This window comes from Xyrauchen texanus, chromosome 6 (genome assembly GCF_025860055.1).
Source record: "Xyrauchen texanus isolate HMW12.3.18 chromosome 6, RBS_HiC_50CHRs, whole genome shotgun sequence".
NCBI lineage: Eukaryota > Metazoa > Chordata > Actinopteri > Cypriniformes > Catostomidae > Xyrauchen > Xyrauchen texanus.
In genome coordinates, this window is record NC_068281.1 from 29,625,972 (window position 1) to 29,649,673 (window position 23,702).

The 23,702-nt window shown below is 46.7% G+C and overlaps 1 protein-coding gene across 1 annotated transcript in view; it reads left to right on the forward strand.

The window, feature by feature from the left end:
- Nucleotides 1-23,702, forward strand: part of LOC127644674 (dihydropyrimidine dehydrogenase [NADP(+)]-like) — a 210,900-nt gene that overhangs the window by 35,203 nt on the left and 151,995 nt on the right. Inside the window, exons 4-8 of the mRNA XM_052127984.1 lie at nt 5,069-5,156; nt 5,360-5,521; nt 12,184-12,380; nt 19,937-20,018; nt 23,005-23,092. Coding sequence (XP_051983944.1) covers nt 5,069-5,156; nt 5,360-5,521; nt 12,184-12,380; nt 19,937-20,018; nt 23,005-23,092 — 617 coding nt within the window. The remainder of the gene's footprint in view (nt 1-5,068; nt 5,157-5,359; nt 5,522-12,183; nt 12,381-19,936; nt 20,019-23,004; nt 23,093-23,702) is intronic.

Consider the following 23,702-nt stretch of genomic DNA (forward strand, 5'->3'; position numbering starts at 1 on the left):
GGATTCAGAGTATTGATATTTGAAATATGTCCTAATAGGCAAGTTTTATTTACATGTAAATGTTGTTTTAGCTAAAGCAGGCATTTCAATTGTATGCTGTATGATATAAATATGATATGTAATATGATATAAAAATAATATGAATGTTTAGGTTATAGTTTAACTAGTGTTTATGCTGCCTCATTATCATCAACAAAGCTTGTGCTTGCAAATATGTGTTCAGGTTAAATGAGTAAAACACACTTTAAATATGCCCATATTTATCAAAATCAGCATATTATAATGATTTCTGAAGGATCATGTGACATTGAAGACTGCAGTAATGATGTTGAAAATTCAGCTTTGATCACAAATTTTATTTTACAATATATTAAAATAGAAAACTGTTCTTTTAAATTGTAAAAAGAGTTCACAATATCACTGTTTTTACTGTATTTTGGATAAAATACATGCAGCCTTGTTGAGCAGAAGAGACTTTTTTGAAATTGTGGTAAAGTCTTTATGTAAAGAAATTGTAACGAATGGTGTGGAAGCAGGACAATACAGACGAGAGGTGCGGATCCAAACGCGGTTTTATTAAATAATAAGAGGAACACAAAACACTGGAACAAATTAAAAGTCCACGATGGGAAAATGAAATAAACACACGAACACGAAACATCCACGAACGATCAAACAAGGGAACAAGAGCAGGCATAAAACATTGGAAACATGGAACATCACATACAATGACCGACAAGGGAATGGAGGAACAAACAGGGTTTAAATACACAAGGACACAATAAAGACTAAACGAGACACAGGTGAGAACAATGATGAGTGCAGGCAGTGAGGGAGGCCAGGAATTGTGGGAATTGTAGTTTTCTACAAGGACAGTGAGACTCGGGGCGGACAACAAGGAAAACATGACATGGAATGTGATCAGTGAAGGGTGAAATGGAAAACACGGGGCAGACAACAAGGAATCGTGACATAATCCCCCCTAAAAAAGACCGGATTCCAGACGGTCCTAAGAAACAAAAGGATAGCAAAACATAAACAAATGTTTAAGGAGAGAGGGGCTAGAAAAGGGGAAAAACAGACAGACCAAAGTGGGCACAAGGGACACAGAGAAAGAACAAGGAGGCACAGGGGCACTGAGACAGTCCAAGGCGGCACAAGGGAAAATTTGGCAGTCCACGGAGGCACAAGGGGTGGACAGGCAGACCAGGGAGGCCGAGAGGGCAGACAGGCAGTCCACGGAGGTGTAAGGGGCAGACAGGTAGACCAGGGAGGCCAAGGGGGCAGGCAGGCAGTCTATGGGGGTGTGAGATGGGGTCAGGTTAAGGTGGCTGGGGGGCGTCCACTGGGTAGGGACAGGTTTAGGAGGCCAGGGAGGTGGCCTCAAGGCAAGGCCCGGTTCAGGGGGCCTGGGAGGAGGAGTGGCCACTCGGGAAGTTGGCGGAGCCAAGGAGGACTTCTGAGGCGGAACAGTCGAAGACTTGGGTGGCGGCGCCGTGGAAGGCGTAGGTGGTGAAGGCACGGAAGGCGGAGCTGAGGGACCAACTGGAGGCGGAGCCGAGGGAGGCTCAGGAGGCGGAGCCGGGAGAGGCTCGGGAGACTCCGGAGGCGGAGCCGTGGTTGGCAGAGCCGTGGGAGGCTCAGGGGGCGGGGCCGAGGGAGACTCAGGAGGCAGAACTGAGGGAGGCTCAGGAGGCAGAGCAGAGGGAGGCACAGGAGGCAAAGCAGAGGGAGGCTCAGGAGGCAGAGCCGAGGGAGGCTCAGGAGGCGGAGCCAAGGGAGGCGGAACCATGGAAAACTCTGGAGGCTCAGGGGGCGGAGCCGTGGGAGGCTCAAGAGGAAGAGCAGAGGGAGGCTCAGGAGGCGAAGCCGAGGAAGGTGATGCCGTAGGAGGCTCTAGAGGCAGAGGCCTGGAAGGCTCTGGAGGCGGAGCCCTAGAAGACTCTGGAGGCGGAGCCGATGGAGTTGGCGCCGTAGGAGGCTCTAGAGGCAGAGGCCTGGAAGGCTCTGGAGGCGGAGCCCTAGAAGACTCTGGAGGCAGAGCCGAAGGAGGCTCGGGAGGCGGAGCCGTAGGAGGCTCTAGAGGCGGAGCCCTGGAAGGCTCAGGAGGCGGAGCCGAGGAAGGCGGCGCCATAGGAGGCTTTAGAGTTTCTGGGAGTAGAGCCGTAGGAGGCTCGGGAGGCGGAGCTGTAGGAGGCTTGGGAGTTTCTGGGAGAAGAGCCGTAGGAAGCTAGGGAGGCGGAGCCGTAAGAGGCTCGGGAGTCTCTGGGGGCGGAGCCGTAGGAGGCTCTGGGGCGGAGCCGTAGGAGGCTCTGGGGGCGGAGCCGTAGGAGGCTCGGGGAGAAGAGCCGTAGGATGCTCTGGAGGCGGAGCCCTGGAAGGCTCGAGAGGCGGAGCCCTGGAAGGCCCGAGAGGCTTGAGAGGCAGAGCCCTGGAAGGCTCGAGAGGCTTGAGGGGCGGAGCCCTAGTAGACTCGAGTGACTTGAGGGGCGGAGCCCTGGGAGGCTCGAGAGGTGGAGCCCTGGAAGGCTCGAGAGGCTTGAGAGGCAGAGCCCTGGGAGGCTCGGGAAGCTCGAGAGGTGGAGCCCTGGAAGGCTCGAGTGACTTGAGAGGCGGAGCCCTGGAAGGCTCGAGAGGCTTGAGAGGCGGAGCCCTGGAAGACTGGAGTGACTCGAGAGGCGGAGCCCTGGGAGACTCGGGAGGAGGAGCCCTGGAAGACTCGAGAGACTTGGGAGGCGGAGCCCTGGAAGGCTCGGGAGGCGGAGCCCTGGAAGGCTCGAGAGGCTTGAGGGGTGGAGCCCTGGGAGGCTCGAGAGGCGGAGCCCTGGAAGGCTCAAGAGGCGGAGCCCTGGAAGACTCGAGTGACTTGAGGGGTGGAGCCCAGGGAGGCTCGAGGGACTTGAGAGGCGGAGCCCTGGAAGGCTCGGGAGGAGCCCTGGAAGACTCGAGAGGAGCCCTGGGAGGCTCGAGAGACTTGAGGGGCGGAGCCCTGGGAGGCTCGAGAGGAGCCCTGGGAGGCTCGAGAGACTTGATGGGCGCTGGCTCTGGGACGGTCATGGCTACTGGCGCTTGCTCTTGGACGGTCATGGCTATTGGCGCTGGCTCTTGGACGGCCGAGGCTACTGGCGCTGGCTCTTGGACGGTCGAGGCTACAGCCGCTGGCTCAGGGACGGTCTAGGCTACAGGCGCTGGCTCAGGGACGGTCTAGGCTGCAGGCGCTGGCTCAGGGACGGTCGAGGCTACAGGCGCTGGCTCAGGGATGGTCGGGGCTACAGGCGCTGGCTCAAGGACGGTCGAGGCTACAGGCGCTGGCTCAGGGTCGCAGACCGTGGCTGATGTGGACTCTGGCTCGCAGACCGCGGCTGACGTGGGCTCTGGCTCGCAGACCGTGGCTGACGTGGGCTCTGGCTCGCAGACCGGGGCAGGCGTGGGCCGGGAGGCGGAAGCCGTCTTCTCCTCCTCCTCCGGGAAGACGAAGTGGACCGCGCTGGCTCGTAGAAAGTGACTGGCGTGGGGGTGCGCTCGCTGACAGATGGGGCTGGCGTGACAGGAAGCGCCATGGGGGACTGGAGAGTCATCCCTGAGGAGGGAGAGGTAGGGTCCTTCTCAGCAACACCCACGGTTAACGGTGAGCCGCAGACCCGCAAAGTCACCTCTATGTAGCCGCAAAGAGTCCATTCGCGTGTTGCCGGTGGCAACCGCTCTCTCAGTGAGGTGTTAAGATTTCCCTGGAAGAAGGACACCAGGGCTGAGTCCGGGAAGTCAGAGACACTTGCCAGCTCGAGGAAGTCACCGACATGATCCTCCACCGGTCGGTCCTCTTGCCGCAGGCAGAGCAGGCGATAGTTGGCTTGCTGGACCGCTGGATCCATTGTGGTTCGGTCGTTCTGTCACGAATGGTGTGGAAGCAGGACAAGACAGACGAGAGGTGCGGATCCAAACACGTTTTTTTTAAATAATAAGAGGAACACAAAACACTGGAACAAATTAAAGGTCCACGATGGGAGAATGAAATAATCACACGAACACGAAACATCCACGAACGATCAAACAAGGGAACAAGAGCAGGCATAAAACATTGGAAACATGGAACATCACATACAACGACCGACAAGGGAATGGAGGAACAAACAGGGTTTAGGACACAATAAAGACTAAACAAGACACAGGTGAGAACAATGATGAGTGCAGGCAGTGAGGGAGGCCGGGAATTGTTGGAATTGTAGTTTTCTACAAGGACAGTGAGACTCGGGGCGGACAACAAGGAAAACATGACATGGAATTTGATCAGTGAAGGGTGAAACGGAAAACACGGGGCAGACAATAAGAAATCGTGACAACTGCTTTTAACTTAAAACTTGATTTTTATCATTAAGTCTCCTCACATTCATTCTCTCTCTGACAGATTCCTCATCGATAAGCCCAGGGGAGGGGTCTTTTGTCTCCTCAGTTGTGAAATACATCAATATTCATGATAATTTACACCTCCTCGCTTATGACCTTTCTAACACTAAACGTGTCTTACAAAAGTTAAATTACTAAATTGTTTTGTATGAATAAGTGATTAGGATGGATTTCACATCATTTTGTTGCAAAAACTCTAGGCTACGAGATCCAGTTCTCAAAAGTCTTGTGGACAAATGTTTAGTATGTGTTATATCGCCTTATTTCAATGACTTAAAAATTTTGTTTTTTCAAAAACCATGCATAAACGTTATTTTCTCAAACATACAAACATGTACACACATGTTGCTCACATATTATTGTAGCCCAGATTGTGCTGAATACAGTGTTATCAGACTTTAGCCATTCATATGTTTCAGTCATTCCAGTCATATGTAAGCAACTGAAAAAAGCACAAATGTCAAGGTATGTCAAAACTTCTCCAGGGCCCAAAACACCCTCAGACCCCAGAGGGTTAACTAGGTTTACAAGCAACATTTACTCGGTCAACCAGCTTTAATAGAAAAGTCATTCTGGTTGAATGGCTTAATCCACTATGTTTGCTTGTAAAAACAATGGCTGTGCTGTTCCACCAGTAGTTGAAAATGTTATTGCTTTTTCATAGATGCCTTAAATGTGCAGATGCCCCTTGCCAGAAAAGCTGTCCTACCAATTTGAACATCAAGTCTTTTATCACTAGCATTTCTAACAAGGTAAAACCTATTACAGTGCTCAAACTCACATGCTGAGCACTGCCGATCAGTCTTAATTGATGTTGTTTTAAGTGATAATCTCATCAATATTTGTGTATTATATATCTGTGTTAGTGATCCACAAGCACTTGTACATTGCTTCATTTTGCCAGATAATATCTCCAAAGCACTGCTTGAGTCCATGTTTATTGTATGTGTTGTAGAACTACTATGGTGCTGCAAAAGCAATCCTATCTGACAATCCTCTGGGTTTGACCTGTGGCATGGTGTGCCCCACCTCTGATCTGTGTGTGGGGGGCTGTAACCTTTATGCCTCTGAGGAAGGCCCCATCAATATTGGTGGTCTGCAGCAGTTTGCTACTGAGGTAAGGTGCTCTTGAATTTCTTCACTTGAAGTTTCCATAAAGTTCCCTACTTTGAATCCATAGCTCCCATGCTACACGCCACAGAAAAAAGTAGTTAGTTAACCTACGAGCTGCTTAAAGGTAGCTTGATACACTGAAGCTCTTTAAAGTATTTTTTTTTAAAACCTATCATTAACTAAAACAGCATTTGATCAGATAAATGTCATCCCTGGTACAACCAATGACCGTACAACAACACTATCATTTCTATAGCTGAGTCAAAAACATAATGATGAACTTTAGAATAATAGCTAAATATTTCGCCTCGTTTACAAACAGGTAAATTTTTTTTCAATGATTTATACTTCTCAATGCTACATGTGTGTATATGTGTGTGTGTGAGAAAGAGAGAAACGCTTAGCATTCAGGTTGCAATCAATACTTCGATTCCATTTTGAAAGCTGCTGAGCTTTTGTCAAACTACTGAAAATGTAGTTAAGTTTGTAGCGTTTATATACTTTTGCTTTTTAATTTTTAGTTACTTGCCAAGACTGTTTTGCAACATTTATTGCAGTGACCTTTGCAAATTCAGTACATTTTTGTTACTCAGCTTAATCACCTTGTTAAGGTTAATTCACCCAAAAATTAAGATTTTATTATAATTTACTCACCCTCATGTTTTTCTAAACTAGGATGACTTCCCTTCGTCTGTGGAACACAAAAGGAGATGTTCCGCAGAATTTTAGCCTCTGTCACCCTTCACTTTCATTGTTTAGAAAAATATGCAATGATAGTGAATGTTGATTGAGACTAACAATCGGCCTAACATCTTCTTTTGTGTTCCACAGAAGAAAGAAATTCATATGAGTTTGGAACAACATAAGGGTGAGTATATTAATTTTCAAACTGAAGCCAATAAAAGCTGTACATTTTTTTGAAAAGGGCACATTCATCATGTCTGTTCGAAGTCAAATACTTATTTTTAGAATTTAATGGTGATTTAATTTAATGATTCCCTCTGTTCTCTCTGCTGTCTTGTACTTTGTACTGTCTTGTACAAAGTCTTTTACTTTCAGTTCCTCGCTCACATCCCTGTAACAATCACCAGGTTCTTAGTTACTGTAAGAGAAGTCTTTCTCTCTGATGGATGGACTTTCTTCAAAGGTGTAAATCAAGTACAAGCTCAGGGACAGAGAAAAAAGTTTCACCTTTTGCTCACTTTTCTCTTTCGTTCTCAAGGAAAAGTATAAAATAAAAAGTTTAGAATTTTAGATTTTTTTCAATTTGTCTACCTATTACTACTTTTATATCATCCCATTTATTTATCTTATTTGGGTTATTAGTTGATTACTGTTAAAGCAATAAACCTTGTTTTACAGTGATCTTATGGTAAGTGAGGGGTGTTCCCTATCTGTCACTCACTCGACATTGTGTCGAAGTAGTGACACTAAGGGTCGCCCTTGGGAGACCAAAACACCTCTGATCTTTGAGAAAAGGCCAATGGGATTTTGCATGCCACTCCCCCGGAAATATGGGTATAAAATGAGCTGGCTCACAACCACTCATTCGGATTTTTCGGAGCCAAACGGTTGTGATCAGAAACCACTCGTGCACCGGTGAAGTGCAGATAATGGCCCTGGGCACTGTAACAGTCTAAAAGAGAATATATTCTTAATTTTAAAAGAGTTTATTTTCTTACTAAAAGAGCGGCACTGATGGAGAGTGTCTAACCTTGTGCCATAGCAACTTTGTGGTCGCGGCTTTCCCAACAACCATTGGTGGTCCAGGAGCACCACCTTTGGCTAAACTTGGTCGAAATGAGGGAGGCTGACAATGTACGGTTTCTTGATGTCTGCTCGTTGCCAAGGGTCCTCCTGCGGCAAAAACACCGGCTCCGCAGGTAGCAGACGCCCCCGTCTCACGGCCTGCCACAAAGAACCCAAGGAAGGCTTCGTAGCGCACCTGAGATGGGCGACCGCGGCAGACGTGGAGACCCACTACAGGCTTGGAGGTGGTGACCAGACCACTCAATCCCCCAGTGTAGGGCCGGGAGGAGAATATTTGGTTGCCTTTTCCTTTGATTTTGCCACATGCCCGACGGGCTGCGGTACCCACATTTACAGAAAAAGAGCGGTTTCCACACTCCCTGGGTTACAAATACTGTTCGCACTTTTACGGTAAGCACGGCGTTGAAGAGGCGGGCCCATCGCCCCTGCATGCCCAGCTGTGGCACAAACACACCCACGCCAGGGAGGTTGTGACAGACTGCGAGGACGGGTTCCCTCCTCCCCCGTCACTGACCGGTCCTATGGTGGGTACCCAGAGGGAGGTAATTGCTCTGATGGCCCCAGACTCAGCATGGCCACGTGCTCGGTGTTTAACCCTCAGAGCCCGACGGCATCGTCCACGACATCACACGGCACCTTCGATAAATATTTATATAATTTGATGAAAGTTTTATCGATTTTCTTACCGTTTTTTCCAGCAGAAAGCTAACGAGCTAGCCATCACGGGGGTGTCTTTGGTGTCTTTGTAGCCTTTACAGAAGGTTTTCTATCCAGCCCGGAACTTGTGCCTCTTTTCGGAGTTTTTCAGCAATAAATCCAAACACTTACATCCAAGATTTATCCACTTGATGTCCGTAATTTATCAATTCTCCATCATTTTTGCCGCTAGCTCGATGATAGCTGCCATTTTGGATATCACATGATGCTTTGCGTGAGGTTGTTGACCAATGACAGGCTGATCCGTCTTCCACGTTGGTGTGCGTCATTACGCATGAACCAAGCTCTGATATTGTGGAGAGAGAAACGCACGGCAAAGTAGTTTTGAGGAGAGAGAGAGACGCACGGCAAAGTAGTTTTGAGGAGAGAGAGAGAGAGAGAGAGAGAGAGAGAGAGAGAGACGCGCCAGCAACAAAGTGACCATGTACCTGTGCCAACATCAGACCAAACTGAAACCAGCAAGAAGGCCTCCTATGGTAGAAGGCAATGTGTGAACTGCAAGCAGACAAGGCAGGTCAAACAGGCCACCCCCTGGAAATGCAAAGCCTGTGATGTGGCCCTCTGTGTGATTGCTGATAGGAACTGTTTTGAGGCTTGGCACCAGTGAATGAGGCAAAAAACGCCTGGACTTTTTTTGGAAAAATGTAAATAGTTTTGGTTCTGTAGAAGTTACAATGTTTATTCCTGTGCTCCAGGACTCCAAAGACATGAACAAACTGTTTTCCAGAGGAAATTTGCTTAGCTTTTATTTATTTGTGTGTGATTTCAATAAATATTTGAGTGATTCAATTTCCGTTTTATTTTTTCATTTGTCTTTATGGTCCCATAACTTATTTTACATTCAGGTGACATCAATGCAACACAAATATGCTGAAAGTCCAATTTGTCTTGAAAAAAAAGAGGTGTGTCAATTGTCTGTGCACAACAGGGTTGATGTTTTACAAGCTTTGTAAAAGCTGTAAAAATGCCCTTAGGTCTTAAAGGGTTAAGCCCCCTCAACGTGGCACCACAGGTTCCGCCCCACAGCGAGGCACCACCCGCCGGTATGTTTGACGCAATTGTCCCCTTGGTCCCCTTCGCCCGAAGCATGGAGGCGTGGCTTGCGCTCCCCAACTTGTCAGAATGACGGTGGGTTGTGTCCAATCTTGGACCTGCGAGTACTGAACTGGGCCTTGCACACACTCCCGTTCAAAATGTTGACGCAGAAATGCATCAAGATTGGTTTGCGGCGGTAGACCTGAAATAGACGTACTTCCATGTCTCGGTTTTACCTCGGCACAGGCCCTTTCTGTGGTTTGCCTTCGAGACCTCAACTATCTCGATGACTAGCTGATTTAGCTCACTCTCAAGATTTGTTGTGTGCACACAGGGACCTGGTGCTCAGGCAACTCTGCCGACTGGGGCTTTGGGTCAACTGGGAAAAGAGCTGGATGGTGCACCACAAGAGCAAGTGCGCAGTCGGTGCTGAACTGTCTGAAGTCCTTCAGGTGGAGAACGGCATTCCCACTGAAACAATTTCAGAGGCTCTTGGGGCATATGGTGTCCTAGGTGGTGGTCATGCCGCTCGGGTTGATGCATACGAGACCGCTTCAACACTGGCTTCAGACTCAAATTGTAAGATGGGCATGGCGTCGTAGGGCACATTGCATGGTCATCATGCTGACCTGCCACCGCTTGTATAGCCCTTGGACAGACCTTGCATTTCTGCGGGCAGGGGTCCCCTTAGTGCAGGTGTCCAGGTACGTCGTGGTTATGACAGATGTCTCCGTGTCTAGCTTGAGCGACATGTGCAATGGGCACGCAGTCGCTGGCTCCTGGACAGGGCGTGTGGAGGCTTCGGCCATTGATCCAGGGCAAGCACGTGTTGGTCTAATCGGACAACACAGCGACAATAGTGTACGTCAATCGCCAAGCCCGCCTTCTCCACATCTGGAGTCAGCAGTGACCCAAGTTGTTACGAGCCACTCACACATCCAGAGCGACCTCAACAGCGTGGCGGATGCGCTGCCGTGGCAGGTCATGCTTAGGTGCGAGTGGAGACTGCACCTCCAGGTGATCCAGCTGATTTGGAGTCGATTCGGTCAAGCGCAGGTAGACCTGTTTGCTTCCAAGGAATCCTCCCACTGCGTATGTGTTCACCCCATGAGCCTATTTGCACAGACCCTGTGCAAGGTCAGGGAGTACGAGGAGCAGGTCATCCTAGTAACACCCTACTGGCTCACCTAGACTTGGTTCTCGGACCTCGCACTCCTCGCGACAGACCCATATCATGCTCAGGGCATGCCGCCCCCCTTGGGGCTATGAGCACTCTACCAGGAGTGTTGCGGCCTCCTGGGCCCTGACCAGTGGCGCCTCTTTAGCAGACATCTGTAGAGCAGCGGGCTGGGCATCACCCAATACCTTTGCAAGGTTACCCTCGCAAAGGTACCCATTTGGGTAGGACCTACCACGGGGACATCTCCACATGTGACACTGCCGACAAAGCTCGGTAAGTCCATGTGACGTATTTCCACACAATTACCTCCCCTTCGGGCAGGGTATGGTCTCCGCAGTGTCTTCCCATGGTACACCTCCCTGACGCGGATTCTTATGGCCCCCAGTTGAAAGATGACGTGACGGCCGGGTGCACTGGCTACGAGCCACGCAATAGTTTGCCCATCTCGCACCACCATCAACGTTACACAGTTCAGCTAGTTGTGGTATTTCGTATAGGGACCCCTAGTGTCACTACATCGACACAACATTGAGTGAGTGACAGATAGGTAACGTCCTGTTACTCTCTTAACCTCCGTTCCCTGATAGAGAGAACGAGACTTTGTGTTCCTCCTGCCACAACACTGAACTACCCGCTGAAATGGCCGGGACCCTGTCTCGGCTCCTCAGCACAAAACCTGAATGTGTTTGTGAGCCAGTTCCATTTATAATTTTATGCCCGGGGTAGTGGCATGCAAATTCGCCACTCGCCAATTCCCATTGGCCCTTTCTCAAAGATCAGAGGTGTTTGGGGCTCCAAGGGCTTCCCACCCTTAGTATCACTACATCAACACAACATCATGTTCCCTCCGTCAGGGAACAGAGGTTACGAAAGTAACCAGGAGGTTTTAGGCATACCAAATACCTAAAAGTCACTTAACCTTAACCTAATGAAATCACTGTAATGCACAGCCTTAAGGAACTTGTTGCTTTTGAAAAAATGCCAACATCAAGATGAGAAGCCAGTGTTCAATAAACATTTACATTTATAAACCGTTATTATACAGACATGATTTAGAGTTTTTCCAAAATCCCTAAACCAAGATCAAAATTATTAACTTTTTTACCCAACAGAATGTTTAAACAGACTTCTATCTATCTATCTATCTGTCTATCTATCTATCTATCTATCTATCTATCTATCTATCTATCTATCTATCTATCTATCTATCTGTCTGTCTGTCTGTCTGTCTGTCTGTCTGTCTGTCTGTCTGTCTATTTGTGTGTCTGTCTGTCTGTCCGTCCGTCAGTCTACCTACCTACCTACCTGTCCCATCGTTTTGCGATGTCTTAAACGCAGTTCATCCAATCAGACTTTGAGGTCTTAACTATCTGTTTTATAATTACCATTTATTGCCATCTTGTTATGATTAAGTTACATGAGCTATATAATTGCCTAGCCTTCCTTATTTCTGCCCGTCAAATGGCATCTCTACATTTTCTTTTTATTCTCCTGACCTCAGTGAATCCCTCCATTTTCACATTTCTCCCCTTTGAAAATTCATCCATGAAAGTCCAGAGAGTCCTGCAATAGAAGGCCAACCGAACATCCCATCAGCTGCTTCACCCTGTCACAGTGGAGATGACAGCTCCTTTCTTCTCAAATGTGAAAGGCCAAGGTTGTTTATCAGCACGTTGATTAGATAACCCCTAGACAGGGACATCAGTGACTGCTCGCCTACCCTACACTTCTCAGTATGAGCTCCCAAACATACACTCAGCAGCGTCTGTATTAGTATAAAGCAAGAAACTGTACTGTTCATCACATACAGTAAATCACATTATATGCCTAGGGAGGCTTCTGGTAAACACTGAGTTGAGATGAGTTGATTAACTTTTTAAATGTGTATTACATTTCAGAAAGACACAGAATACTTTTTATGTTTGATTGTGCAGTGGTTGAAGAGCTTCTTGTCCTCCTATCAGGTGTTCAGCAAGATGGGCATCCCTCAAATCAGGAATCCAGAGCTCCCTCCACCAGAAGAGATGCCAGACAGCTACCACACAAAGATAGCTCTCATAGGCTGTGGCCCTGCCAGCATTAGCTGTGCCTCCTTCCTTGCTCGGCTAGGCTACGACAACATCACCATCTTTGAGAAACAGAAATATATTGGTGGTCTTAGGTAGAGTGTATTTTTCTGAATGCATTCTGCTTAGCAGTGATACCACAACTAAAGTTTGTGGGCACTACTACAAATCAAAACTATGTATACTTTTAACTGCAGTTCATGACCCTGCTGTAAAGACCAGCTTAGACCTAGCTGGTTTGGTGCTGGTTTTGCTGGTGAACCAGCATAACATTTTATGTTCACCAGACTTTCTGGTGAAGCTGGTTGACTGAGAAAGTATTGCTGGTTAAGCTAGTTAAAGGTGAAGTGTGTAATTCCTGTAAGACTCATCAAATTTAATTCCAAAAAATATATTGTTCAAACAGGCTTCTAGAATGCTCTCTCTATCTGTTATTGGTCAGGAAAACAGATTTTCCTTTCCCCAAACTCAAGCCATTGGTTGAGCCAGTGTTGTAGTACTCCATTGGACTCAAGTCGCAACTTGAACACTAATGACTCAGACCAGGACTTTAACTTGGACTCAGAGTCGAACATTCTGACTTGGAGAAGAGGACTAGTTATAACTGTTAACTTGTTTAGTGCTGAGTTTTGGAAAGAGGGGACATGGCTAATCCAGCATTTTGCTTGTGGAAGTTACAGAACGGCTAAAATCACTTTCAGCCCCTTTAAAACTAATTTAGCCAATACAATAATGTACACTAGCTAGCCAGACACCTTTAACGTTGTATTAACATGCCTTGTAACATGGACTCATAACTCGGACTTGTACATAGTTAAAGGGGTATCGACTTGGACTCGATTGGGAATAATATTAGTGACTTGGACTTGGTCTCAGACTTAAGCAGTGAGGGCTTGAGAATCGAATCATACTCTAGATCCATTGAGCCAATGTCAGGCTCCTCGGGATGCTCAAACAAACAGAGCTATGTTTAAAGCCCCACAAAGCCACAGTGTTTACTTTCTTTGGGGGGAGTCAACCAGTAGCAATTGAGTACAGCAGTTTATTCTGTCTGAATGCTGCACTTTTCTGGGCATGTATGGAAGTATTAGGTTTATTAGGAGACCTGTCTGGAGTCATATTTTTACTATTATTATTAATATTATTTTGCAAAAACAGTTTTGAACATAGTTAATTATTTAACTATGAGTCTAATAATTGAACATAGAGTTGTTTGAGCAGCTTTTGGGAGCAGCAGTGCATTGCATATGAAGAGATAACTAAAACTATTGTTATTGGTGTCCAATAACTAAAACGACTCGTTACTAACGTAACCTCGGTTCCCTGAGAGGATGGAACGAGTATTGCGTAAGTAGCTTACACTATGGGAAAACTCTGTTTCTTGAGAAATATTGAAGTCTTTATGTAAAACGCATTGCAGCTGCACAGCAGACAGTAATGAGCGAGGCAGCTCGGTCATTGGCTGTGCTGCCGCAACTGCTCGAACCAATGACGGGGCAACTCTGAACGCGCGACAAATGGGCGCTAGCCTGCGTCCAGCGCTCAGAGCCCGCCGAAATTAGCATAGCCAGGCTATATAATGGACACCCCGTCATACGAGTTCCTTTAGGTTCAATCGACTGAAGCGAACTGACCAAGCACAAGTACGGCAGCTTATGCAATACTCGTTCCCTCCTCTCAGGGAACCGAGGTTACGTGAGTAACCGAGTTGTTCCCTATCGAGAGGTCTCTCCTATTGCGTAAGTAGCTTACGCTATGGGAACACCATGTAAAACGCCGTGCGTGCTGACTTCGCTCTATAAAGCCAGAGGCAGATGCCTGAGCCTTAAAGCAAAGTGATTATTCCACGAGCCGGCCAACGGCGAGCTACATAATGTGATAGTATAGAGCGCCCTTCCAAGGTGGTCCATGGTGGGGCGCTCATAGTAAAAACACAAGCACATATCTTATGTACTGAGTTTTCTATGTGCTGATATGCATTAAAAAATCCTTTAAGTCAGTCAGAGACGGACCTTGTAAGGGAGGAGATAATGCTTAGCATATACATACTCCAGTCCATTCTACAGTCAGGCTGATAGAATGTTGGAATGCATTTTTCTATGTACTGGCATGCATAAAAAATCCTCTGAGTCGGTCAGAGACGGACCTTATAAGGGAGGAGATAATGCTCAGCATATACATACTCCAGTCCATTCTACAGTCAGGCTGATAGAATGTTGGAATGCATTTTTCAATGTACTGATATGCATAAAAATCCTCTAAGTCGGTCAGAGACGGACCTTATAAGGGAGGAGATAATGCTCAGCATATACATACTCCAGTCCATTCTACAGTCAGGCTGATAGAATGTTGGAATGCAATGAGGGGACCTGTAGGTTTTAAAACCTGATAAATGTCGAAGGCGAGGCCCAGCCCGCCGCGACAAATATCTTAAATGGGTATCCCACTCGACCAAGCCCACGAGGAGGCCATGCTCCTCGTAGAGTGAGCTCTGACGCCTAAGGGGCATTGAAGGCCCTTGGCTTCATAAGCTAGCGCTATAGCATCCACTATCCAGCCGATATTCTTTGCTTTGAGACTGCGAGACCTTTAGTGCGGCCGCCAAAGCATACGAATAATTGTTCCGTCTGTCTGAACAGGGCAGAACGTTCCAAATATACTCTGAGCGCCCTGACGGGCAGAGTAAAATAGCGTCGCTTTGCCTGCTGGGGACGATAGTGCTGCCAGAGATATCACCTGTGCTCTGAAGGGTGTGGAGAGCACTTTAGGAATATACCCGTGCTTTGGCCTAAGGACAACTCTGCAGTCGTTAGGTCCAAATTCCACGCAAGCAGCGCTTGATGACAGCGCGTGCAGGTCGCCCACTCTCTTGACTGAAGCGAGCGCCAGCAAGAGCACAGTTTTGCTGTTTAAGGTGCACGGTTCAGAGAGGTTCTAACGGGGCACTCTTGAGTGTGTCCAGGACCGTGGCCAGGTCCTAGATCGGCACCGAGGGGGGGCGAGGAGGGTTCATCCTCCTAGTGCCTCTTAGGAAACGAATGATTAGATCATTTTTCCCTAATGAATGTCCTTTATCAGGATTGTGCGACGCCGCTATGGCAGCCACATAGACTTTGAGCGTGGAGGGTGTGCGGCCGCCTCCAGCAGCTCTTGCAAAAAGGCGAGTACACTTGGTATCTCACACGATTTGGGGTTCAAGCTCTTGGTATCACACCAGTCACTGAACACATTCCACTTTTGGGCATATAAGCGCCTCGTAGAGGGTGCTCGCGCCTCAGTGATGGTTCTCAAAACTCCACTGGGGAGGTTCTCGGGAACCCGTTGAGGGGCCATGCATGGAGGGCCCTCCATAGAGTGCAGGAGCTCAACCTAAGTCCACCCTGGCAATTTAAATACTGAAACTACCGGTCATGTTGTCCGCTCGGACCAGGACGTGTTCGCTTTTCAGGTACGGAAGCAGGGCTCTGAGAGCCAAGGCGACCGCCTTCATTTCCAGACAGTTTATATGTAGGCGCTTTTCGGGTTTGACCAAAAGCCGGAGACAGGCCTGCCCTCGTAAAGGGCCCCCATCCTATTTTGGAGGCATCTGTCGTGATCATTTTTCTCCGCGTGTTCACGCTCCAGACTCACGCCGGTTTGATACCAGTTGATGGCTTTCCAGGGCGTCAGGGCTTTTATACAGCCGTGATTCGCTCTGATCAAAAAGTGGCCCGAGCGCCACGCGTGAGTGGGGACACGGCTCTTGAGCCAGCTGGAGAGGACGCATGTGCAACAATCCTAGCTGGAGTACAGCTGATGCCGAGGCCATGCGACCGAGCATTCTTTGAAATCGTTTGACGGGCGCGCTCTCTCTGAATGATGTTGCAAGGCGTCGAATAGAGAGCGCGCTCTGATGAGAGGTGCGCTGTCATCTGCACTGAGTCTAGCACTATTCCCAGAAGAGATATTCTGGCTGGGGATAGCACACTCTTTGCAAAATTGATTCTCAGACCCAGGCATTCTAGATGGCTGATAATCCAAGATCTGTGCGTCGTTAACTGACCCTCTGATTGTGCTATGATTAGCCAATCGTCGAGGTAATTCAGTATTCGCGACTCCCGCTGTCTCAGGGGAAAGTGCAGCGTCCATACATTTCGTGAATGTACGGGGGCCAATGATAGGTCGAATGGTAGTACTGTGTACTGGTATGACTGTCCCTCGAAGCTGAATCTCAGAAAAGGCCTGTGATGAGGCGCTATCGGAATGTGAAAGTAAGCATCTTTCAAATCCACTGATAGAAACCAATCCCCGGGGCGAACTTGCGCGAGGATATGTTTGGTTGTTAACATTCTGAACGAGCGAATCATAAAAGCTTTGTTCAGATGTCTGAGATCTAGGATGGGGCGGAGGCCCATCCTTTTTCGGGATGAGAAAATAGCGGCTGTAAAAACCCGCCTCGCTCATAGAGGGAGGAACAGTTTCTATAGCGCCCTTCTCTATCAGTTCGATCACCTCGGTGCGTAGAACATGTGACACATCTTTCCTCACTTTCGTCTCGACCACCGCTGAAAAGCGGGGTGGTGTGCAAGCGAACTGAAGTGAGTAACCGTGTTTTATTATGTTCAAAACCCATTTTGGCATGTCAGGGATTTTTTTCCCAGGCTTTTGCTCGCACAGATATGGGCTGAATGTTGGCTGGGGGCGTGTCGCAGTGACGTATGGGCCCCACCGGCAAATTGCCTTGTGCTAACACTGAGTTTACAGCTCCCAGAGGTGCAGGTGTGCGCTGAGCAGCCGTGTTGAGTGCCGAGTGCAGGGGTGCGTGTGAGCTTACAGGCACGCACGCTATTTCCGTAATGCTCGCATCGTGAGCTGGAGAAATGTTTGAAACTGTATAGACAGTGTTTACAGGTGGGGGTGCATACATTGTAATAGGCACGCGCGCCACTTTCATAAAGCTTCCCGCTCTTAGCGGGGAGTTTCTTGGCTCGTGCGTCGCATCTGTGACGCTTGCGGCATGAGACAGAGAACTGTTTGAAACTGTATGTGCAGCTTATGGGTGGGGGTGCATCTACTGTAGTAGGCACGCCGCCACTTTCATAAAGCCTCCGCCATGGCGGAGTGTTTTTGGCCATGCATACAGTGTTTGTAACTGTGGGAATGCGCACTTTAGTGTGGACACGTGACCCCTTAGTAACACAGGCAGAAAATGTGCTAACACTGAGCTTACAGCTCTCAGAGGCGCTGGCGACGCTGAGCAGCTGTGTTGAGTGCCGAGTGCAGGGGTGCGTGTGAGATTACAGGCACGCCGCTATCTCCGTAATGCTCGCAGTCGAGAAATGTTTGAAACTGTATAGACAGTGTTTACAGGTGGGGGTGCATACATTGTAATAGGCACGCACGCCACTTACATAAAGCCTCCCGCTCGCGGCGGGGTGTTTTTTGTTTATGCATACAGTGTTTGTAACTGTGGGAGTGCGCAATTTAGTGTGGACACGTGACCCCTTAGTGACACAGGCAGAAAATGTGCTAACACTGAGCTTACAGCTCTCAGAGGCGCGGGCGCGCGCTGAGCAGCTTTGTTGAGTGCAGGGGTGCGTGTGAGATTACAGGCACGCGCGCTATCTTCGTAATGCTCGCAGCAAGAGCCGGAGAAATGTTTGAAACGACAGTGTTTACGGGTGGGGGTGCATACATTGTAATAGCACGCGCGCCACTTCCATAAAGCTTCCCGCTCTTAGCGGGGAGTTTCTTGGCTCGCGGCGTGAGCCAGAGATCTGTTTGGAACTGTATGGGCAGCGCTTATGGGTGGGGGTGCATCTACTGTGGTAGGCACGTGCGCCAATTTCATAAAGCCTCCCGCTAGCGGCGGGGTTTTTGGCCATTCATACAGTGTTTTGTGTGTAGGGGTGCGTGCAGGACAGCAGGCACGCGCGCTACATTTATAGTATTTCCCGCTTTTACTGGGGAAGTGTTTATAACTGTGGGAACAGTGCTTGTGTGTAGTGGTGCATGCATGACAATAGGCACACAATCTACATTTATGGGGCGTCCAGCTCGAGCTGGGAAAGTATTCGGCACTGTTTGGACAGTATTGATATGTGGGAGTGCGCACTTTAGTGTGGACACGTAACCCCTTAGTGACACAGGCAGAAAATGACTCTTGTGATTTCTGTGTGTTGCCGTTAAAACGGCATTTGATTGCAGGTGAGCGAGTTCTGTGACTGGCCCATTGACTGCTGTACAGACATTTCCAGCCACCTTTAAGGGGACTGGGTAATGTTTTACACGTTTTGCTCGCTGCAGTGAAGCGTTCAGCGAACTCTCTTACTGTGCTGGTGCCCGTGTCCGCTAATGTCGACGGCGCGGGGTCGAAGGCCGAGCCCGGCCAGTCGTCGGATGCAGCGCCAATTGGAAAGGCTGTCATCCTTTTCACCGTCGTCCCCTGGCGCGCCGAACGAGATGAGACCCACCGCTCTGTTGGAGGGGTGCTGGTCCGTCTGCGTGAATTGGACTGGCGGCGGGAGTTCTCGGTGGTGGTGAAGCACGCGGGACTGGCCCGGCGTGACGCCACTGAAGTCCGCGTGCTCTGGCGGCCTCCGTGAGTGGCGCTCTTTTCTTGCGCTGGCTCGAACAGAGGGACGGCAGCATGGTGGTAGCAGGCTCGCTCGCGGCGAAGGCGGCGAAGCGCGCGTGCGGCTCGTTGAGGCCCAGGGAGTCACATTCGGGGCATCCGCCTCGAGTGAAAGCAGCTTCTGCGTGGTCAGGTCCCAGGCAGCGAGTGCAGATAATGTGATGGTCCCTGTCAGGAAGAAGGCCTTTGCACGAGGCGCAGGTCGAAGGCATTTGGAACAACGCTCGAATTTGCTCTTTACTAAATACAAAAAGTGTCGCAAAGGCGAACACTTGCAAAGTAGCTTAGTAAAAAGGATATAGTGATGCGCGCCGGATGGCGTAGCAGAAGGCTTCAAGGCGGCTGAAGGCGCCGGCGTCCTCTTAGCAGTCCTGCTGTAGGCTTGTCAATGGCAGGCGAAAGACTCCAACAATCCGGAGGATCCAGCGAAGAGGAGGTCTTTGCTGAAGGAGATTAAATCTAAAGGAACTCGTATGACGGGGTGCCCATTATATAGCCTGGCTATGCTAATTTCGGCGGGCTCTGAGCGCTGTGACGCAGGCGCGCTACCATTGGTCGCGCGTTCAGAGTCGCCCCGTCATTGGTTCGAGCAGTTGCCGCAGCACAGCCAATGACCGAGCTGCCTCGCTTATTACTGTCTGCTGTGCAGCTGCAATGCGTTTTACATAAAGACTTCAATATTTCTCGAGAAACTGAGTTTTCCCATAGCGTAAGCTACTTACGCAATAGGAGAGACCTCTCGATAGGGAACTATTGTTATTGGTGTCCAATAACAATAGTTTTAGTTATCTCTTCATATTAAGCTGGGATAGAAGAAAATATGTTACCATTGGTGAATTTGAACACATCACCTTTTAAGAAGCTTTGGGGAGATACCAGCACATCAGCATCCAAAACATACACAAAATATGCTGGTAACTATCAGTTATTATATTAGCAGACGAGTCAGTGATATACTGTATCAATATAATACCACAAAGAAACAAACTAAATATTAAATGTAATTTCCATGTGTGTGTGTTCTGTCTGTCTTTGCAGCACTTCTGAAATCCCTCAGTTCCGTTTGCCCTATGATGTGGTGGAGTTCGAGATTGATTTGATGAAGGATCTTGGTGTAAAGGTATCATTGAGAGAGGGAGGGCGATGTCAGATCTTCCAACCCATCAACAGCCAAATGTCACTGACATTAATAACAATGCAGGGAAAAAAGCATGCTAACAAAACACAATTAAAAGCCACATTAGTGAGGCAAGTTCCTAAGACATCCATCTGTCCATTACCTGAGAGCCGTGATGGTGAGAAATGGCAATCGATAGTCCTCATCCTGATTACCTGACCATGATTAATTTGTTTTTAGTCTTGAGAGAGCTAGAGAGAGAGGACTTGGTAGGGGGAGGGACAGAGTTTCTAAAATTTGATGGAGGTTAGTTAAGGTTAGGTAAAGGGGTAGTGACTCCCATGAGCTGACCTTTAACATCAAGACTTAATTTTATTTCATTTTCAGCAGAGAAATTCTGTTTCCATTGGCTCAGTTATTTTAATTGAGAAAAAGGAGGGCTGATGAGGAGTGAACCATATTCCACCATATTGCTTGATGAAGAAGCAATACTTCATCCTGCTTATGGTTGGGCTTCACGATTATATTGCAAATCCTGCTCTCACGGTCATCTTAATTTATATTGTGTTAATTTACAATGGAACAGCACCTTTTCCCTTACCAGTTCATAGGTCACTCATTATTAAGTAGAACTTAAGTGAATCTTTATGGGAGCTGTCTGGCCTGAACTTATGCAAAAACTTTCAACTACTGTATATCTCTAATAATTTGTGTCCCTAACACAAAAATACATTTGAGAAAAAATTTTGGAAAGACATTGTATTGACTGAATTCACATTGATCAATAAATGCACGCTAAAGACATATGTATGTTCACACAATCTGGATCATTATAAGGGGTTTTGGAGTTACCTCATTTTGTGCTTGTTTGTTTTGACAGTTAAGCATTTCACACAAAGTCACTGAAATGAGACTGCTGAGTGTTGTTTTAAAGGCATTTCTTCTGACATTTTTTTATTTTTTTATTCTACAGATATTTAAGTCTTTAACATAATAATATTGTTGTCTTTTGTCTCCGATAAACTGTGAAAGTAAACAGAAAGATTACACGTAATGGACTTAACAAGTGGTCCGAATTTACAAACATTTTTATATTCTACAAGCTTTCTACTTAAGGGGCATCCACATGATTCACGCTGGAGCGTCAACGCACTGCGTCAAGTGCTCCTTTAACTCCACATGTAAACCATTGCAGATAGCGGTGAATTAACGAGTTTGCATGGGAATAAACCACAAGGTGTAATATCTATTTAGGATTAGAACAGAAAAAAGTCCTAACAACATGATTTCAATTTAGATGAATTGCTGTAAATTAAAATTAATTAAAGAAATATTGGGATGCTCAGAAACAATTTGGTAAATATTAAAGAATAAAAAGACATTCAGTATCTTTAATGAAGTTTGACAGTTTTACAGTATTTCTTGTTGCTTTGTTCTCTAAAAGACATAGTTTGTGAGGAAGAAGGATGTGTGAAAAATAACAAACTGTATGTTGGATCGGTCATTATAAGAGAGCAAATTTTCCCAGGGGCAGATTAATTGACAGGCTAATCTAGGCTGTATTCTAGGGCCCACTGAGATCTGGGGGCCTTTTGTAGCTGTTGGACTTCACAGGCCTGGGGATAACAACCAATCAGTGCTTATGGCTCCTCCTGCAGTTTCAGGTTAGAAGTCATGGACAGCGATTTACAAATGAATGTATTCTTTAGCACAAAGAGTGCATGAAAATAACAAAGAATCATTAATAATTAATATTGAAGACATGAAAGAAAATTATTCTTCGAAGAAATGAATACAATGAACAAGATAAGTTATATTTTTAAAACAAATATGAAAAATATATTTAATATAATTAAATAATTTCAAGACTTTGAAAGTCATGGTTGTTATTTATGATAAAAAATATATTTCATTATTTCAGTCAGAATCCTAACCGTATGAGTAAATGTTAAGGATTATACTTAACTCTGCACTTATGCTTGTTTCATTGGGAAGCATTTTTGGCCGCGTGACAAACTAATACGTTGATCAGGTCCCTTTAGTAGGGCCCGCAATTAATAACAATAAAATTGTGATATTAGCATGTGCAATGTCTAAATAATTCGCCATTCTGTTCTTTTGCACACTGACAAGATCTCTCCAATCAGAATGCATTGCACATAGTACGTAACAGAGAGAGAACAGAACAGAAAATGGGAATGATACAACTTCTGAAATTTGTTTCTGAACACTGAAAAGCATTTGTTAATGTAAAATATGTGAATAAGGAACAATATTGCCAAAATTTCAACTATACTTGCAATCAGACTATCTATCAAAAAACCTCTAAAATTATGTTTTTGTCTTCACATTATATCCAGTAGTATGCAATAGGTTATGTGCGCATACATATTTAAAGGTGTGTATGGGGGCAAGCCTCGGGTGCCTGTGTAGACCTTAATTCTGCCCTGAATTGTCCTCTAATCATTGGCTGGCACTTCAGAAGGTCAGTGGAAAATGGGGTCAAAGTTGAAATTGTTTGAACTTCAAAGCTTGATGGAAGTGCCACACAGTGCCAGGGGCAATGCTGATGCTTCACTTGCTAGATCTCAATGCATTCGTCAATACTGACACGGAGTCATATTGAGGCCCCATTAGTGCTTCGGAAAACCCGGTCTACATTTGTTTTTCTCTCGTATGCCCATTTTCCACAAACTAATGTAGAATCACTTACTACCTGACACATGCCTATAGTTCACAGTCTATAGTCTATTTGTACCCCAACACTTAGCAGCAAATGCAACCAAAAAATCACTCTGTTTGCACTAATGTAGCATAACTATACTGTGCCATCACAAAGGTTGCTGGATGATTGATGTTATGATGTCCTGGAATTCACAGCAGCGTAGAATAATTGATGCTGACATCCTCTTTATGCGAATAACAAAGACAGATGGAAACAGCAGAGACATATGCAGTGAACTCAGTGTGAATGATGTTTGTGTGACAGGTTGTTCTGGAGAAGGGTCTTGGGCAGAACGGTGTGACTCTGACTTCATTGAAGGAGGAGGGCTTCCAGGTGGTCTTCATTGGCATTGGTCAGTCCCTCTCCAGAGTTTTCTTTGCCTCCTTGTGTTTTCATGCATTTATTTCTTCTTTATTCAAAAATAATTTTTAATCTGCTTGCTGATATCCTGTTTTAATAAACAAATTAGTTTTTTTTGCATAAAAATTAGTGCTCTTCCCCAATGGAGGCCAGTCAACCATCTATATTTATTTTTTTAATCGGAAGAGACAAGCAAAACTTTTTTCATTGATATCTGTAGCCTGTCCATATAATGCTCTCTGTTTCATTGTCTTTTTTCTTTTGGTATCTCTTATAGTCTGTCTCTTTCTCTCCTTTTCCTCATCCATTCCATGTCCTTCACTGTCTTTCCCTTTAAACACACACCTGCCCTCCTTGTTAAATGTCACATAAATGTTTTTCTCCCATGCTAGATGTCCGTATTTAACCTTAATGCTTGGCAGCTTGTGGCATCCATGGTTCCCCCGAGTAGAAAGAAATGAGTCAGTTGATTAATTTAGCCTTCTATTTTTATTAAAGTAAGGAAATATTGTGTGCATTGGTGTATTGATTTGATTTGAGAAATTCAAACATTCCTTGAGGGTGACTGTGTACTTGGCTCCTCTTTCTTTTCTTTGTAATTA